This window comes from Sinocyclocheilus rhinocerous, unplaced genomic scaffold (genome assembly GCF_001515625.1).
Source record: "Sinocyclocheilus rhinocerous isolate Xijiao unplaced genomic scaffold, SAMN03320098_v1.1 scaffold2207, whole genome shotgun sequence".
In the NCBI taxonomy this organism is placed as follows: domain Eukaryota; kingdom Metazoa; phylum Chordata; class Actinopteri; order Cypriniformes; family Cyprinidae; genus Sinocyclocheilus; species Sinocyclocheilus rhinocerous.
In genome coordinates this window covers 472821-493117 of record NW_015625575.1, presented here as the reverse complement: position 1 = coordinate 493117, position 20297 = coordinate 472821, and the positions used below count along the sequence as shown (strand labels likewise).

Sequence of the window (20297 nt, the reverse complement as noted above, 5' to 3'; positions counted from 1 at the left end):
AATGTAATCACTCAATCGGTGTTTCAACCGCGAGAAGACTGGTTTTCAAGAAGTCCCAGGCGAGTTTGAAACCTTTTGGGTTTTTACTGACGCTGATGACCAGCGACGGCAGGTCTTGAGTTTTTATGATCTCTCCTTCAATGGTTCTTTCCAAAAGCCTAGACAGAACGAGAAAGCAAAACACATCCTAGAGCAGGTTTAAATGACTCAAGATCGTTATTACTGACACACAGGATTGAAAAGGTGAGAAATGAATCATGCTTTTGCATATTAATGACGACTTTCAAGAGAAGATCTTTTCGGATAAATACGCCAGACAGTTTGACCTTCCTTAATGATTCATGCGTCATCATCGATGTCAGGTTTGTGTGAACTATGAAAATGTCATGTGACGTCTCAGTTGCTTCATGAATGCAGACTCACCACTGAAGCTTGTGAGCTAATGGACTGTACGAGAGGGCGGCTTTAATTATCCACTTCTCCGATGGCGAGACGGATCGCTTGTATTTCTCCAACAGGAAGTCCCAGCCTTCGTCTGTACGCGCCCCTTCAGTGTAGACCACCAAACTGACGTCAGTGGGCAGCCTGAAGCAAACAACACATGTTTGGATGAATGCAAATAGAATGCAGTATGTAAAATGTGGATGATACATGAATCAAATGAACTCTCACCACATTTTGCCATCGGATTCCTTCCACTGCTGGAAGAGTCGCGTGGCGGTGCTGATGCAGGATGGGTAACGGCGGATGCAGGCAAACAACAGCAGATAGTTCCTGAGCATCCGCTCGGACACAGACCCGTCATCAGACCAGCTCTGGCGGTCAATCAGCGTCTTGAATAACTTCACTAAATGACCCTGTTAAAGCAGCAAATCAACAACAGCATGTCTAAATATATTTTATTTTTCCCAAAATGCATTAAATGTTTCACCAAATTCTTGTTTAATTACATTTTAATAATAAATAAGAATGTCTTTTACATTTCATTTTTTCTGGATTCTGTTTATGTATATTTTTTATGAATTATTTTTTACTGATCAAAAAGGATGTTTAATAAGCCTAATTCATAAAGATGGTGGTAATCAAATGAATGAATATAACTTTAACAATTTAATTAATCGCTAATCCTTTAATTTTTTTGGCAAACAAAGTGCAGCACAAAACATGGATAGATAAACTGCTTTAATAAACTGTATTATTATAATTATTATGATAAGTACATTCTACTGTACAATAGTAATATATTTGTAAAATGTCTTGAAATTAAATCAAACTTTTATTTGTCAGGTTGTAGTAAAGACCTTTGAGTTTCTGTGTGTCTTTGACCGAATTTTTTATTAAAGGGGTCATATGATGCGATTTCAATTTTTCCTTTCTCTTTGGAGTGTTACAAGCTCTTCGTGCATAAAGAAGATCTGTAAAGTTGCAAAGACTAAAGTCTCAAAACCAAAGAGATATTCTTTATAAAAGTTCAGAGTCAGCCACACCTACCTAAAACGCCTCGTTCTAACACGCCCCACATATCTACGTCACTATGTGGGAAGATTTGCATAACACCGCCCAAATGTTCACGCAAAAAAAGAAGGCGTAACTTTTATTCTCGCTGTAGTATTGTTGTTGCCGCTGTCGCCATGTCGTGAAGACGCTGTGTGCTTCGTTGTGAAAGCGAAACTACTTTGTTTGGTCTTCCAAAGTTTTGTAAAAATCGACGCGTTTCAAAAAGGCGGGGCATAGAGGAGAAACAATAATGTACAGTATGTGGAAAATAATGTGTTTTTTTTACTTTAAACTGCATAAACACATTTCATTACACCAAATACACAAAATAATGTTCTTTTTAGCAGCATCATATGACCCCTTTAATGATTATTTGAACAGCCCTTCATTTGATCCAGATTTGGCCAAATTCTGAGACATTCTACATTATAAAGCAACTTCCATTTTTTGACTGGATTCTGTGATTCAGTCTCTGTTTTTTGCACTGCAGAAATCTCAGGTCCTTATAAATATAATGAATATTCAGATGTTGCTGTCTTACCCTGGCCAGCTACTTTAGAAAAGGTCACCATGAGATTTTAAATGTATTATCTAAACTGAGACACTAGAAAGTAACTCAGCATCCAAACTATTGCACATATCATCTTTAAACTAGACTTATTCATGTTTGCAAGCACAACCTTCAGCTGGTTCTCCAGTTCCTCCATGTTTCTCTTCTCCATGAGTTTGTAAAGCGGCACCAGCTCATTAAAGCCCTGCGTCACCGGCATGATCTCCGACTCTTTACTGAGGTACAAACTCAGATTCAGAGCTTTGTCCAGTGGGATTTTCTCAATGCTGAAGGAAAGACAAATAAATTTGATTAAGAACAAAAATAAACTGTAACAAGACTTAAATCAAGTCAAATCAAATCAAATCAAGTATTGTTTGTGCTCAAATGCTGCTGGATCTTTTGCTTTTCTCCATATTTGAAGTCTTACTAGCTTTGAATCAGCAGACGTTTTGGTGATTTTTAGTAAATGTATGATGTCATAAACTTCTTTTCGCCAAATGATTTGCTTGAAAAGTGTGTTTCTGCATCTCATGACACTTGATTTAGTTGAGTTTTTGTAGATGAGTTTGTTTCTTCATCAGATTTGGAGAAATGTAGCATTGCATCACTTGCTCACCAATGGATCCTCTGCAGTGAATGGGTGCCGTCAGAATGAGAGTCCAAACAGCTGATTAATCACAATAATCCACACCACTCCAGTCCATCAGTTAACATCTGGAGAAATGAAAAGCTGCATGTTTGTAAGAAACAAATCCATCAAGACATTTTGACTGTAAACCGCTGCTTTTGGCTAAAATATGAGTTCATAATCCATAATAAAGCTTCCTCCAGTGAAAAAGTCTTATGGAGAGAAATATGTACAAAACAAGCACTGTTTACAAGCCAAAACAGTCTAAAACAGATTTTGATGTGAGAGGACAGCAGCAGATGGACTTTGGACTCCACCACTGGTGGATGCGTTATTATGGATTATAGACTCGTATTTTGGCCAGAAGCGAGAGTTAAATGTTAAAACTTCTTAATGACGGATTTGTTTCTTACAAACACGCAGCTTTTCACGTCACAAGACATTAATTGATGGACTGGAGTGGTGTGGGTTACTTGTGGATTATTGTGATGTTTTTATCAGCTGTTTGGACTCTCGTTCTGACGGCACCCATTCACTGCAGAGCATCCATTGGTGTGCAAGTGATGCTAAATTTCTCCAAATCTGTTCCCATGATGAAACAAACTCATCTACATATTGTATGGCCTGAGGGTGAGCACATTTTCAGCAAATTTTCATTTTTGGTGAACTATTTCTTTAAGGAACACCAGCTCAGTTCCTCACCTGACCAGCTGAAAGATGTCGTGGATCAGACTGGCTCTGTCGTTGCTGCTGAACACACTGTGGTTTTGCTGGAGTTGGTTGATCAAAGCGTCCCAGCCTCCTGACTTATAATGTACAATATAATACCCCCGCAGGTCCACGTTAAATTTAATCCAGTCCACCTTCTTTGGCAGGTACAACACATCTGCAGACACATGGTCAGATTTCAGTATAACAGAAGGTAAATGTGTTGGTTTGGTTTAATATCTAATAGCTCAGACACACCTTTTTCACTTTTCAGCAAGAAACGCTGCACTGCACTACTGTGACTGGTGATGTAAGTCAGAGGAACCTGCCACAGGAAGCTTGATGTACTGTGAGAAATGAAATACAAAATATTAAAAAAATCAATTATTGCTTTGAGTGAATAACATTAAGGCTATATTGAGAGTAGCATACTAGCTTACTATATTTACTATTTCTGCAGCATGCAGGCACATTTTCTGTTTTCATAAAAACTACTGTTGTTATTGTTAACAAAATCTAAAACTATTAAAAATAGTTTTTTTGGTGACTGAAATAAAGCTGAAATTAAAATATCAATATTAGATGAACTACTTAAACCTAAAGTAAATAAAATAATAAAAATAAATAAACCTATAAAAAAATATATATAAAAAAACTTACTCTAAAACTAAGAGGCTGATCAAATAAACTAATAAAAAGATACTGTAATTCAAAATATTACTAAACAATACTAAAGTATACAAATAATACTAAAATATCTTTGTATGCCACAATGCAATGCACTGAACTGAAAAAACAGAAGTAATATCATCTATGATTATCTTTCATTATCTTCTTATTTGATCAGAATGCCATAACATACAATTTTAAAAGCATAATACAGTATGACACATTTACTTTTGCACATACTATTTTTTTTAAATGTATAGTATGCATAGTACGCATTAAACAGTAGTTTAGTATTCCATAGCCAGTACGTACTTTGAAGTCTTCGAAGAGTTTGCTTCTCTAAGGAAGCGCTCCTGTTTGAGGGTGACCTCTTGACCTTTGACCTCCACAGTGATTAAAGGAAAGCCCTCCTGCAGCGTCCAGGTGTCCATAATGGCTTGAACATCAACACTGTCCTCCATGAACCATTTCTGCTAGAACAGGTTTTTATCATTTAATCAGTTATTTGGTTTATTTCTAATATTAATGACACATTTTTAGTCAAGAAATATAAGAGGTTAACTTATCGTAAATATAGACCATTTAATTAAATAATAAAAACCAATAAAATATTACAATAGATTAACAAAATGTAAATATTATAATTAAATGTAAATTGATTTATAGCAGCACTCACAGAGGCTGGAGATTCAGCCCTGCTTTTGGAACAGAATCCATCGAGTTTTAGTCTCCCTGAATCCAATTCATCAGAAGTGCAGATCTGAAAAGATTGAAATGCATTTGGCCTCTAGAGCAATCGATTAAATTACTTCAAGGACTGAAGAACATGCACAGGAGCCGACTGTGGTAACTTGCATTGGTAAGACTTTCCCAGAGGTGAGCGTTCACTGTGTTCTGGTAGCTGTGTGTCTTCAGGTAGTGTATAATACCGTACTTGAAAGCCTCTGGCGTCAGGAAATCCCTCAACATGTTCAGGATACACGCACCCTTCAGAGTTTGTGAAGAACAACAGTAGATATGTTAAAACAAATTAACCCTTCTTTTGTGTTGAAAATATGGGTACTCCATTTGTGTTGGAGATAACTGACTGCCATTGGTTTCCATGCAATTGCCAAAAATCGACACTTTATAAACAAAAAAAGAATTTGCTGTACATTTATATATTTGAGTTTCACAGTCAAAAACTGGTTGTTAGTTTTTTGGATCTCAGTTAGTAGTCTATTGCAGCATTGAAAATAAGTGTTAGAAACTTTTACCCTCATAAGGGTTTGAGAACCCGACATAAAAAAGGCAGTCAATAAAGGTTTTCTAGATTCAAATTGGGTTAAATCTGAACCCTAACACCACTGAAGTCACCAAAATTCATACAGACTTTCCAAAACACATCTATGTGTGGAAACTTTGCGTGCACATTAATGACCCAAAATGGGAAAAAGTCACCAAATTTCAAGAAGAAATAAATAGTTTAACCAGTGTCTCAAGCCATTTAAATATCTAATGTGGGTCAAACTGTCCTGCAACACAATATTAATCAGGGAAAGTCAACTATAAGGATTCTAGAGAGATATAAACTGCTTGTGTACCTTCCGGTAGGAAACGTCATCAAACATCTCGCTGATCTCCGCAGGATTCTCCACTGGAGTGGAAATGGGGTGTGAGGAGGTTAAAGAGTCCACTGACATAGCAGTGAAGCACTTCTCCAGGAAATAATCATCCTAAAATAGAGGCCCTCGAAATCAGATCAGTCATGCCAATTATGATTACATGGCATCACAATCTCAACTCTTAGCTGTATTAATCGCTCTCACCACTTGCAGCTCAGGGTGGGTGATGTTGACGGACACATACTCCATGAACTTGGCAAAGCCCTCGTTTAACCACAGGTCGTTCCACCACTGCATCGTGACCAGGTTTCCAAACCACTGGACATCAGATTCAACAGACTTTATACATCTCTATGCTGGTTTCATGTCACATATCATTTAGCTCTCTTTCTATAATAATACCATTTTGCATCACTGCATCATTTTTGTCACAATATACAAAAATTTGGGGTCAGTAAAAAAAAAGTATCTTTTTTTAAAAGAAATAATACCTTTATTCATCAAGGATGTGTTAAATTGATTAAAAAAAAGCGTAAAGACTTAAACTGTTAGAAAAGGTTTCTGTTTTTAATAAATGCTGTTCTTTTATTCATCAAAGAATTCTGAAAAACTGTCACAGCTTCCAAAGAAATATTAAGCAGCACTTTTTCCAACACTGATAATAAATCAGCATATTAGAATGATTTCTGAAGATCATGTGACACTGAAGACTGCAGTACTGATGCTGAAAATACAGCTGCGCATCACAGAAATAAATAATATTTTAAAGTATATTAGTACAGAACATCATTATTTAAAGTTGTAATAATATTTCTCAATATTACTGTTTTTTAGTATTTTTGATCAAGTAGATGTAGCTTTGATGAGCATAAGAGACTTCTTTAAAAAAACAATTTTTTTTTACTGATCCCAAACTTTTGAATGGCAGTGTTTATAAAATGTATATAAAATAATATATATTTCATATACATTTTATACACATTATATTCATTTGTTTAAAGTAGTCGAACAGTAAGCCAGCAAGCAGAATAATTTATTTTGTGATAAAGGCCGACTGGCCGTTCATTATTCATTACTTAGATTGAATTAGTAATAGAAATATCAACCTGATGGGCTAGTTCATGGGCAATGACTTTAGTGATTCCCAGTTTGTCCGAGGAAGAAGATTTCTCAGGGTCAAAGAGCAAACCGGACTCTCTGTAAGTCGACAGGCCCCAATTCTCCATAGCACCTGACTGGAAATCTGGGATCGCTGCAAGATCTGCAAGCAAAAGATCATTATAGCCGGAATTAGGTTCTAAAAAGCCAAGAAATATTCTGATTACAGTTGCCAGTTATTTCATGGCAGATAGTAATATATGCTCAACAGTAGTAAAGATGGTGACTGCTGAACTTTCACACTCACCGTGTTTGGGAAGTGGATACGGAATGTCAAAATAATCATCATAAAAGTCCAGCAGTGTGACGGCGGTGTTGAGAGCATATTCCGCCTGACTGATCTTCTCGGGAACAGTATACACTGATATCTATATCGGGATTCAGGTTGTGAAGAGTCAATGGACAGTGTAATGAGGTATGGGTACATTATAAAGTGTATTTATAATACTTTTGGGGCAATGGGATCGACTTGCCTCGACTCCATGCTGGCTTTTTTTACTGATGGACTGTAAATCGGAGATGATGAAGGCCACCAGGTAGGTGCTCATCTTCACCGTCGTGTCAAACTGATCCTCGAGCAGCCCGTCAGCCATTTCTACAGTTCTCAGCTATTGGAAGAAATAACCTTGCATTAGTTTACATTTACATGATACAGTCTGTAAAAAAAATATGTGACCCTGGAGCACAAAACCAGTCTTAAGTCGCTTGGGTATATTTTTAGCAATAGCCAAAAAAACATTGTATGGGTCAAAATAATCGATTCTTCTTTTATATCAAAAATCATTAGGATATTATATCAAGATCATGTTCCATGAAGATATTTAGTAAATGTCCTACTGTAAATATATCAAAACTTCATTTTTGATTAGTAATATGCACTGCTAAGAACTTCATTTGGACAACTTTGAAGATGATTTTCTCAATATTTTGATTTTTTTGCACCCTCAGATTCCAGATTTTCAAATAGTTGCATCTCGGCTAAATATTGTCCGATCCTAACAAACTATACATACTGAGAAAATACTGTTTGAAGTTGTTGATTCACATTGCAGATTGTGTAATTTATAAACACTGACAGATATGCTGTTATTACGATCAATTGAGTTACCTATGCTTTTTTAATCAATATTTTTTGTGGATAATAAACATGCATTCAAAGTTTTGACACTTTGATGTGTTGTGGAAAGAGTGTACAAAACTTCTATTATGAATTAGATGTTTCTGAGTCAATTTGACCTCGTTATTACATAGTTAAAGGCAGCTGCACAGAATAATTTTTTTAATGTATTTTTTATGTATATTTTTACAGTATGCCAGAAGGGTGTTTACATTTATTTATTCGGCAGATGCATTTATCTGAAGAAATTTACACTGCAATGATGCAAATTTTTTTTATCAGTTAATTTTGCTGGGAATTGAACCCATGATCTTGGCGTTACGATCATCATGCTTCTACCGGTTGAGTTTCAGAAAAGAACACAGAATAAGTGCTTTTCCACAGCTGAAAATGTTTTTTTTTTTTATATTTACAATACTATTTTATCTGAAGAAATTTACACTGCAATGATGCAAATTTTTTTTATCAGTTAATTTTGCTGGGAATTGAACCCATGATCTTGGCGTTACGATCATCATGCTTCTACCGGTTGAGTTTCAGAAAAGAACACAGAATAAGTGCTTTTCCACTGCTGAAAATTTTTTTTTTTTATATTTACAATACTATTTGTAAAATTTACATTTGGTGAAAAATAATGTTATTAAATACAGTTTTAAAAATCATATATTCTCATGTTTATTTATGTGTAATGTGTGAGAGCCATTAATGTTAAAGATTTCCTTTTTTTTCTTCCTCATAGTGTGGTTTTTGTTGAATTACACTGATGAAGAATGCCGGTCAATTTCACCTGCACTATAAAGATCAAACCCAGATATTTAACAGAATAAAATGGTTAATTATGTGTACCTTGGGCATGTTGGATATGGAAATGTGCCTGGATTCTCGGCGCACACGGATGGTAAAGTTGGCTTTAAATGCAGGTTCATCAAAACAAGGGAAGGCAGCTCGAGCATGCGTCGGCTCAAACTGAGTGGATGCCATCATCCTGCAGGGAGAAAAATCATCCTTTTGAGGTTTTCCATCTCCAAAGCCACTTCAAATACAGTCCGAGTACAACCTTTGAACAACTAACCTAGAGTTAAAACTCAAGCACCAATGTTGTGGGTGTCTTACCTGACCTCTCCGCTGTTTGTGGTATATCTGCCTTTATAAAAGCCGTGAAAACTGTCTGATAAGTTGGCGTAGAACTCCAAATGCACCACGTGGTTTCCTTTCTCAAATGTGAAGCCATCAGAAAAGAGTGCTATCTGTTCATAGGCTTCAAACTCACTGGTTTGCAGATCCTGAGGATGTCTGGAGCCCAAGAGCTGAGCTTTGGAGATCTGCAGGTTCTTGCTGTGAAGGATGATGGCTCTGGTGTCCTGCTCTACCTCTATGAGAATCTGGACAACTCCGGTGAAGGTCAGGGAGGTCAAGTTGGGGTGTATCAGGAGGTCATAGTGCTGGGGCTTCACTGTTTCTGGCAATCTTATCTTATCCCAGGGAAAAGGCAAGGCATTTGTGTCTGTGTTGACAGTCATTGCATGGCTGCCAACAAAAAGACCACAGAATAAAACTGCAAATGTAGTGCAGCATAAACACCAAGACTGGGCGAAGAACATGATGAAAAACAGAAGCTGAAGAGGAAAAGGTTTAGTATCAGCTCTCTGACTGTTTCTTGTGGATATGTGCGCTTGTCAATTGGTTATCATTGTATGAGCACTGTTTATGATACTTAGACGCCACAAGGAAAACACCCCACCACTAATTTTACAATATATCGAACGTTTCATTGATTTTAGGCGACAAACGTTTTAAACGAACCTGGGCACGATATCCGATCGGTAAATGAAAGTGAAAGTACGCAGCTGTCACTCAAAATATCTAATTTCCTGTCGTGTAAAGCGACTCGGTTTTCCTCTCAGATTGTATTATTGCATCCTGGCGCTTACAGCACACCACACGACGTTTTATACAACTGCAAAACACTATATTTGTTTATAAAAGGCATGTGTTTGCGATGAAATTGTGAACGCAGTGATGAAAACTCGTCTCTCGTGAATATTAATTACGTAAAGTGACGTTTGGCGTTTTTACGTTCAACGGCTCTGTAACTGGCCAATCTCAGCGCGAAACACTGACTGTTGAATATTAATTAGGTTACGTGCCATGACGATTCACGAAGTTCACCGAGCAACGTCTTCAATGACCTTGTTTATTATTAATGAGCTAAGCCTTCGCCTCAGTTCTGTTTGTAAATACGCACACCTAAAGTTGGGAAGAAATAGCGGCCTCTGTAATAACGGCTCAAAAAACACACGATGAAACTAAAATAAATAGACATTTCAAGATTGAGCTCGGAGTATACTTTGAACTCTTTTATTTCTGTTGGGACTGCTCCTCAAAAATAAATGACAAATACATTTTCATACATCACGATTGGAGATTGACTGACCAAGTCACTGAACAAAATGTAGATTTTGTGGACAAAAAAAGCAGACGAAAAGAAAAAATATATTACATGGCATATGTTTTCAACTTTACTCAGTCACTTAATTCTGCTGGAAGACAATTAAACACGCAACTGTTCAAAACAGGCTATTAGAAAATATATAAATGGTCCCTGAGAAAAAGACAAAAACATTTTTGCCAATTACACCCAAACAGGTCTTACTGTTTGCAAACCTTCCTGAATTGTTTAAGACTTTAGATTAAAATCCATTCTTTCTCACAATAGTTCATCATCGCAGATTTTTCTGGATTGGTTTGACTTTAAACTCTTTTAATTGCAAGGAAGAATTCAGGCAGTATTTCCAAAATAATTGAACTTTGGCTATATTTGAGTCTAGACTAAACACTAGACTATCCTCATACCAACACTTAAGAATGTTTATGGCGGTGGATGGTTTCTAACAGTAAGGAAATGCTTCAGTACACAATAAAACTGAATTCCAATAAAGTTCAATCTGAAAAAAAAAAAGGTTCCATGCTTGTTTTCAACCTTTAAAACCTGACTAGATATACGCCTGTCATTTAAAACACAAATTCACATGTAAAAAATAATTACAGTTTCATTATACAGGGCTAGGAACAGGTTTGCGTATCTGCATCTCTGTTTATGAGATTGTCAGTTGTGTGGAAGGATCATACTTTCATAGCTGCCAGAATTTAATAACCAAATAAAATTAAATAACACTAAATAAATAAAGCACAAAGTTTCCTTTCCATATTTAAGCACATTACATGGTTTCATATGAATGCATATACATTCTAAAATGAGCCAGCAAAACATTTTTATTAATAAAAACATATACAAACGTCCATGAATGCAATTCTGTATTATCTATGTGCATGAAGACAATTTTTTAGAAGTTTTTTAAAAGCTAAAAAACAAAGGCTAAAGTTTTTGTTTTTAATTACTTTGCAGGTTTTTTTTGTTTATTCTCGTCGGTCCAAACGCTAATGCATCACCATCCGATGAGCTTTTGCGTCTCTACGCCTTCTTATCCTTTCCTGCACTTGTGAGGGCTGTTGTCTAAACGGTAAAAACACAGTATGTTGATACAAATATGACTAAAAAAATAATGCATATAAAACAAAACTATTAAAATACTATTTCTAGAATGCATATAAAACAAACATTTCAGGATGTCACCTGTTCAACCATCCTCTGCATCTTCTCAATGACCGAGATCATCTGACCGCTGTTTTCTCTCAAACTCTTCTCGTATGTTTTATTGAGCGTCTCGGCTTTCTCCAGTTTCCTCTTCAGCTCTTTCTGATGGGCCTGCTCCTGTTCATTAGACGCCTGCCTCGCTTCTGCTGCCTCTGAATCACACACACCACACAACCACTCAAATGACCATGGAATATTATGGCAGAAATAAAGCATTACGCCACAAGAGGTTTAAAGGAATAGTTCATCCAAATATGAAAATTTGCTGAAAATGTGCTCACCTTCAGTCCATCCAAAATGTAGATGAGTTTGTGTCTTCATCAGATTTGGAGAAATGCAGCATTGCATCAGTGTCTCAGCAATGGATGCTCTGCAGTGAATGTGTGTGGATTACTTGTGGATTATTGTGACGTTTTTATCAGCTGTTTGGACTCTCATTCTGACGGCACCCATTCACTGCAGAGCATCCATTGCTGAGACACTGATGCAATTCTACATTTCTCCAAATCTGATGAAGAAACAAACTCATCTACATCGTGGATGGCCCGAAGGTGAGCACATTTTCAGCAAATTTGGGTGAACTATTCCTCCAAAGCATTCTGGTCTCACCGAGTCTGGACTGCAGTGCGGCGACACACTTCTCCAGTTCACGTTGGGCCGCTTTGCTGCTCTCCATGGGTGCCGTCAGAATGAGAGTCCAAACAGCTGATAAAAACATCACAATAATACACAGCACTCCAGTCCATCAGTTAATGTCTTGAGAAGCCAAAAGCTGTCATTAAGACATTTTTACTTTAAACCGTTGCTTCTGGCCTCTATCCATAAAATAGTTTTCTCCAGTAAAAAAGTCATCTTGTCTGAATCAGGAGAGAAATCTGCAAAGATCAAGCACTGTTTACAAGCAAAAACAGCTCTAAACAAGTATGCGAGTTGATTTTGATGTTAGAGACAACAGGAGATGGACTTTTTCAGTGGAGGAAGCGTTATTATGGATTATGGACTTGTATTTTGACCACAAGTGATGGTTTAAAGTTTAAAAACGTCATGAAAATGGATTTGTTTCTTACAAACACACAGCTTTTGGCTTCTTGATGAAGAAACAAACTCATCTACATCGTGGATGGCCCGAAGGTGAGCACATTTTCAGCAAATTTGGGTGAACTATTCCTCCAAAGCATTCTGGTCTCACCGAGTCTGGACTGCAGTGCGGCGACACACTTCTCCAGTTCACGTTGGGCCGCTTTGCTGCTCTCCAGCGTCTGCAGTAGGTTTGGTAAGTTAATGACGTTCCCTCTGTAGTTCACCAGATCTGTGTTACCGGTGCGACGGGCGGAAGCTCTCTCTTTGCATGCCTGGCCGGGCAACATGGCTTTATTTCCTGAGAGGAACACAGTGGCATTTTCATAATGCTACAGACAAATGTGACCCTGGAGCACAAAAGCAGCCTTAAGTCGCTGGGGTATATTTGTAGCAATAGCCAAAAATACATTGTATGGGTCAAAATTATCCATTTTTCTTTTATGCCAAAAATCATTAGGATATTAAGTAAAGATCATGTTCCATGAAGATATTTTGTAAATTTCCTACCGTAAATATATCAAAACTTAATTTTTGATTAGTAATATGCATTGCTAAAAACTTCATTTGGACAACTTTAAAGGCGATTTTCTCAATATTTTGATTTTTTTGCACCCTCAGATTCCAGATTTTCAAATAGTTGTATCTCAGCCAAATATTTTCCTATCCTAACAAACCACGAAAAAGCTTTCAGATGATGTATAAATCTCAATTTAAAAAAATTGACCCTTATGACTGGTTTAGTGGTCCAGGGTCACAAATGTGTTTACACGCTTTATCAGATCGCATGATTTCCAACACACACACCCTCAGCACTGATGCTGCCGTCTGTCCGATCGGCGTCTGACCAGCGACTGCACAGATTTCTGTAGAGGCAAAGCCCACCGACTGCAGCCTTTCTGACCAGATCCTGCGCCTGAGGAGAGATGGGACATCAGATACACTGAAAATACATCGTTTTTCCTTATAATCAAAGAATGTATGTCAGTACACTGCAAAACAATTGCTCTTCCTCAGTTCTTGTTTTCTAGTACAAATATCTAAACATTCTTAAGTCAAGATACATTTACTTGAGAAGCAATAAGACTTAAGATATTAAGTTTGATATGAAAAATGTATCAAAATGGAGTGGGTTTATGCTTAAAACAAGAAAGAAATGTCAATAAACTTTTCAGAACAATAAATTTGTTCTCCCTTTGGATTAAATTTATTTTTCTTCAAGCATAAAAAAACAAACAAGACTTAATATCTTACGTAATTTTAATATTTTTTCATTTTGAATCAAAGTTTGTGATTCATCTCTGAGCTGGTTGATCTTATTCATAGGCTTAAACTCTCAACATAATACTCTAATAAGCACAAAATACACACACTTCACTATAAAATTCTTGCTATATTGAACTATTTTATTGATACTTATCAAAAAAGAAAGAAAACCCATTTTCCCCCAATATAACTATACACAGTGACAATAGTAATGATTATGATAATGACTATGATGATTATTATTATTATACTAATTATTCAAAATATTTTATTTCATATTTTTTATTTCAAAAAATTAAGCAAATCAATTAAGAATTTACTGCAATATTACTACTGTAACAAAACAAGTATTTCATAATAATAATAATTTTTATTATTCAAAATATATATTTTTTATTTCAAAAAATTAAGCAAATCAATTAAGAATTTACTGCAATATTAAATCAATTAAGAATTTACTGCAATATTACTACTGTAACAAAACAAGTATTTCATAATAATAATAATTTTTATTATTCAAAATATTATGTTATTATTTGAATTCTATTTAAATCAAAGAAATATAATGCTTTTGCAATATTACTGTAATGTAAAATAAAAATGAGCATTTAATAATAACAGTAATAATAATAATATAGTAATAAAAATAATAATTTCATTGTTTTATCATATTTCAAATTTTTATTTTATGATTTGAATTCTAGTAAACTAAAAGTAAAAGTAAACAAATCAATAAAGGAATATACTACTATTTCAATCATACTATTTGTCTGTAAAATAAAAAAAGTATTTAATAATAATTTATTATTAATAATAATAATAATTTTATTTTACAGAACAACAATAAAATTACAATACTAATATTTATGTCTGCCTTAATTTCTTTGATTAAGTGTGTTAAACCATTATTTTGCAGAATTCTATAAAAACATCTTAGAAGAAGTGAAACCTGAGCAGGACTGAGAAACAGGCCGAGAGACAGCAGGATGTTGAGCAGGTCTGCCTTTCGAAGACTTCCTGTCAGCTGACGGTCAAAGAAGACCCAGGAGAGAAGCACTTTACGGGGAAGTTCAGCCGTCCAGCCCAGAGGACGTTCCTTCAAGCACACAGACAAGAGATGTTTGGAGGAGAAGCACTAGACATGTGACGCAGAAGAGAAATGTGATTTCTTACGCTGTCTTTGGACGGCTGATTGTCTCCTCCTGCACTTTGACTTTTACTCTCTTTTAGATGCTCAGATTGAACCGGCTGGAAAACAGTCTCGTCCGTCAGTGCGCCGTCTTCTGTCTCTCTCTCCCCATCCTTCTCTTTGAGTTTTCTCTTCTTTGCATCGATCAAGCCTTTCTTTTTTGCTGTCTGTTTGTCTGTTTTTTTGGGCTCATCCTCCTTTACAGAGAAAAAAGTGTGAAAAAGTTACATTAACAACTGGATTTTCATACTTTTTTTAAAAGTAAAACATAAGACGGCCCACATTTACATATCAACACCTATTTATTAGTCATAACAGAGGTCAATTACATTTAGAAATAAAACCTTAAAGGTACAGTAGTCTATTTAATTCTGTTTAATAATTGGTTTTGGTCAAAGAAACCTGGACTTAAAAGTGGACTTCACACAAAATTATACAAAGCTAAAAAGCTACAAAAGTATATAATAAAGTGTAAAAGACACATTTTAATCATTTAGGAGCTTGTCTCCTTTCCCTTTGCACATCCAGATGAATGTGTGTGCAAAAACTAAAACCATAAAAAAATTTCCAGTACCTAAACTTAAAATGGACTTTAACAAAAATAAAATAAACTTTTTTTTTAAATTAAAAGCTTATTTTATTTCAGCTAGTTGCCAAGGCAACATTTCTCATTTTCATTTAATTTAACTTTATGTACTAAAATAACTAAAACTAAAACTGAAATAAATGAATAAAAACCACATAGGCATATTAAAAAAACAAAGACAAAAACACTAAAAGCACAAAATTACTAAAACTTTAACTAAAATTAATGTCAAAACAGAAAATACAAAAGTAAATAATTAAAAATATTATTGAAACTATATATACAACAGAGTTATTATAGTTATCTAACTCTAAAACCATTTAAAAAGAACAACTTTTTGTTACTTGAAAAAAATTAATAACTAACTGAAATTCCAAGCCAACATTTCTCATTTTCATATAGTTTAACTTGATGTACTAAAATAACTAAAACTGGAAAAAGGATTAAAAAAACTATATAGAAAACTATATATCTTTAAAATAATAATAATCATAATAACAATGACAAAAACACTACCAAATTAAAAAAATTAACTAAAATTGAAAATATTCAAATGAGAAGTAATTTAAAATATTATTAAAACTATAATAGTATCTCAGTGATACTAAAATAACACTGGTGTGCAGTCTAGTGTACCATGGGAGCGCTGTTGTCCTCTTTGATGCCGGGGTCCTGCGGCAGACGGCACAGACACTGATACAGCTCAAGCCCAAAATCCCTCTGGAGCATCTCACTGAACATCTCCGCCATCAAACTCACCTGATAGCAGCACATGAGAGCCATCAGCCAAGACAATAATGCATCTCAATCATGACTGAGCCAGTTTACAACATATGTAACATACACGTTGTATTATTTGTGACCCTGGACCACAAAACCAGTCATAAGGGTCAATTTTTTGAAATTGAGATTTATACATCATATCAAAGCTGAATAAATAAGCTTTCCATTGATGCATGGTTTGTTATGATAGGACAAAATTTGGCCGAGATACAACTATTTGAAAATCTGCAATCTGAGGTTGCAAAAAAAATCAAAATATTGAGAAAATCATCTTTAAAGTTGTCCAAATGAAGTTCTTAGCAATGCATATTACTAATCAAAAATTAAGTTTTGATATATTTACGGTAGGAAATTTACAAAATATCTTCATGGAACATGATCTTTACTTAATATCCTAATGATTTTTGGCGTAAAAGAAAAATCAATAATTTTGACCCATACAATGTATTTTTGGCTATTGCTACAAATATACCCTAGCGACTTAAGACTGCTTTTGTGCTCCAGGGTCACATTTGAATTATTAATACAAGTTAGAAGTCACATACATATATATATATATATATAGAATAACTACCCACCTCACAGCTGTCCCGCGTCTGAGGCGTCTGGGGCTCCAGCAGTGAGGACAGAGACACGACAGACAGATTGAGTCCAGCAGAGGGGTGAAAAACCACAGACGGACCTTCTGGAAGTGACAAATCACCATCCTGGATGACAGGAAAGAAATTTGAATTCAAGCATATTTCCTATGCATAATATTTATAAACTCTGATGTCAGTCAGTACCAGCTGTTTTTGTGGTAATTTTGCCCAGTCTTCTTCAGCTGGCACTAGATTCCACACATCTGGCAACAACACCACAACTGTCTGCATTTTATCTCCGGAAAGATATCTCAGCTCCGCCATCTTGTGCCTTCAGAGAGAGCAAGACATTTAGAGACATGTGCAGATTACTAATAGATATATAAATGACGTAAGGGCCCGGTTTCACAGACGGGGCTTAGCTTAAGCCAGGACTAGGCCATAGTTCAATTAGGATTTTAAAGTAATTTTTATAAACATGCCTTAGAAAAAACATTACTGCATCTTGAGACAAAACAAGGGCACTGACATATTTCAAGATCAATCAGTGCAAGTTTCTTTAAGTTGAAACAGCTCAGACTTACACTTTAGTTGGGGACTAGGCTTAAGCCTTGTCTGTGAAACCGTGAAACTGTGAAAGGTGACTTAAATTTTGGGTCAGTAAAATTTGTAATGTTTTTAAAGAAGTCTCTTCTGCAAATCTAGGCTGCATTTATTTGATCAAAAATAAAGTAAAAAATGAAAAATATGCTGATTTGCTGCTCAAGAAACATCATTGTTTTTTATCATTTTTATTTTCAGGATTCTTTAATGAATAGAAAGTTCAAAAGAACAGCATTGATTTGAAATAGAAATGTTTGTAAGATTAGAAATGTCTTTACTGTCACTTTTGATCAATTTAATGCATACTTGCTAAATTAATTTCTTTAAAAAAATTTATGGATCCCAAACGGATTATGAATGGTAGTGTATTAAAAAGCCATTTCGCATACATATGAAACTTATGTTATGTTTTTCTTATTATTATTAAGTTACTTATAGCCTTTCTGTATATAAACAATAACAATTCAACCCGCTTTGGCAAGACAAAAATCAGACCAATAAATCTTAAATGTATTGAAAAATGAAATATACAGACCACTGCGTGCAGGCTGAGAGGTCCAGAGCAGTTTGTTCCTTTATGCAGCGGACCGCAGTGTTGACCAGCGTCGAACCGTCCTTCGCTGGATTTGCTCCGTCCACTTTGGGTGACCAGTGACCTCCTGGAAGCCGCAGTTCACCTCCACTGTCCACCATCACAAACTACAACACAGAGAAAGAGCCAGTGACACAATTATACATCAAACTCTATAAAGCTACTATAAGCCATATACTATGAGCTCTATAAACCATATAAAACTTACCAAAGGCCTCTAAATAGGGATGGGTACCAAGACCTGGTATTAAATTGGCCCCGGTGCTAAATTATGAAAGAGTGGTGCATTGATAAGCTCTGATGTTAATGGTTCTGCTATCGGTAATGGCGAAATTATGAAAATACACATACATTTATTATTGTTATATCATCATCTTGCAAATTCTATCTCGCCAGAGTCGCCAGCTGTTTCTATATTCTGCAAAAATATTAGGACATTCGTCTATGATGCATTTTTGCTATTCGCAATTCGTGTGTGTATATATATATATATATATATATATGTGTGTGTATATTAAACAAAAAGTACAGATAATACCCATCCCTACCTCTAAATGATCAACACACAAACTACTCCATGCAGGAAAAGGGCCTTTTAGTATAATTGTAAAAAATGCAGACCTTCAAATCTTTACTGCATTTATAAAGTAAGTGTAACTGAATGAATGTGCTGCTTTTGAACTAACTGAGTGAGTCAATGATTCAGTGACTCATTCATAAAGAATCGTTTTTTGAATGAATCAGCCGGCTGAATGAATTGGATAAATGAATGACTGAATGACTCCATCATTAAGACAGTGAATTGCCATCATCTATAGGTAGTTTTAGTTTCTTATTTAGAGTATCATTTCATTAAAAAAAAAAAAATTAATACCCATTTTTCCATGGAATCTTTCCAAGGTTTTTTATAGTGGGGAAAACGTTCTTTAGATTACTAAAATGTTCTTCAAAGAAAGAAAAACTTTAAGAATTGTTCACTAAAAGGATTTTTGGGGCATCGCTTGTAAAAGCTCAGTTTTGGAGCTTGTATTGTGTGATTTCAGAGATATTGAGGACTGAATGTTCTTACTTTGAGAAGTGTAGTGGGATGTACGGCCTCCTTCTGCATCCGACCGTCCTTTGAGAGGTTACAACACTGGGAGTACAAGTCCTCAAGGCACGGCATAGAAAACAACAGAACCTGCGGAGAGAACACAACCATTCTTGAGAATCTGAGCCTTGCATGGTCACATGATCTGTCAAAAGAGCGACACGCGTACCCTAACGGAGAAAGCATCATCTGTGGACTCGCAAACATCTGCTTCACTCTCCGGCTGGTTCGATCCCACGTGAAAGTGACACGGTCCTCGCAGAGGAAGAGGCTGGTCGAGCGGGAAACTCTCGGTCCAGGACAGCTGGAGGTGGAAGAGGTTGGAGGGCAGGTGCAGGTGTGGGTACCGCCGCTGAAGCTCCAGATAATCACAGGCCTGGCTGAAAGAATCAAGAGGAAATGACAATGAGATAATGACAAATGGCAATTTTCCCCAGGCTGTGCAAGCCCTCAACTCTCTGAAAGCTCATCCACAACCCTTCCTCCTGAAACCATGAACACCTCACCCCCTCCCCAGGCCTGGTTCAACGGGGTGCTAGAAGATGCTAAGCACCCTCAAACGAAATCAACAGCACCTCAGTTAAAGCTGTAACAATGGCATTTCATTGCAGATTTGGCAAACTATCCAGTTTGTTATGATTTGCGCTCTAGGAGATCGGTTTCTATTTATTTGCAGCGTTGAGCAATGTTAATCACAGACATATCTGCTTATTATCAGTTAGAATTACCGTTGAAGATTGAATCCCCTCACTGCTCAAATCGCTGGAGTTTTTGTTCAGGTGTTGTGTTCAGCACGAATCATTTCATTATAACTGTAGACGAGATGTAAATAAGAGATTCATTGTGCAGCATAGAGAATTTAATTGATTATCACGTAACTTTGTGAGATCGTAATGAGTGACAGCTTTTTGAGTGATTATAAAGGAAGCTTTATTTGCACC

General features: G+C 35.8%; 2 protein-coding genes across 5 annotated transcripts in view; both read right to left on the bottom strand.

The window, feature by feature from the left end:
* Positions 1–7: 7 nt before the first annotated feature.
* Positions 8–9992, bottom strand: LOC107751911 (endoplasmic reticulum aminopeptidase 1-like). Its single transcript, XM_016567685.1, has 17 exons — positions 9806–9992; positions 9048–9461; positions 8781–8919; positions 7291–7425; positions 7065–7185; positions 6766–6920; positions 5864–5977; positions 5639–5770; positions 4911–5042; positions 4732–4815; positions 4368–4528; positions 3645–3733; positions 3381–3564; positions 2178–2334; positions 673–857; positions 424–585; positions 8–158 (listed from the first exon to the last, which is right to left on the bottom strand). Exons 2-17 carry the CDS (start codon positions 9452–9454, stop codon positions 8–10), a joined length of 2508 nt encoding a protein of 835 aa, XP_016423171.1. The 5' UTR covers positions 9455–9461; positions 9806–9992.
* Positions 9993–10278: 286 nt separating this feature from the next.
* LOC107751663 (cell cycle and apoptosis regulator protein 2-like) overlaps positions 10279–20297 on the bottom strand; it is a 17570-nt gene continuing 7551 nt past the window's right edge. For 3 of the 4 annotated variants that reach the window (XM_016567421.1, XM_016567407.1, XM_016567430.1), the window contains 12 exons: positions 19526–19736; positions 19336–19446; positions 18210–18373; positions 17276–17402; positions 17069–17197; positions 16344–16466; positions 15106–15318; positions 14882–15028; positions 13474–13582; positions 12779–12967; positions 11569–11741; positions 10279–11448 (listed from right to left, as the gene is read on the bottom strand). In XM_016567421.1, coding sequence (XP_016422907.1) covers positions 11407–11448; positions 11569–11741; positions 12779–12967; positions 13474–13582; positions 14882–15028; positions 15106–15318; positions 16344–16466; positions 17069–17197; positions 17276–17402; positions 18210–18373; positions 19336–19446; positions 19526–19736 — 1738 coding nt within the window. In that variant the 3' untranslated portion in view covers positions 10279–11406. Of the gene's footprint in view, positions 11449–11568; positions 11742–12198; positions 12228–12778; positions 12968–13473; positions 13583–14881; positions 15029–15105; positions 15319–16343; positions 16467–17068; positions 17198–17275; positions 17403–18209; positions 18374–19335; positions 19447–19525; positions 19737–20297 lie in introns of all 4 variants that reach the window. The other variant, XM_016567413.1, reaches the window with a different exon arrangement.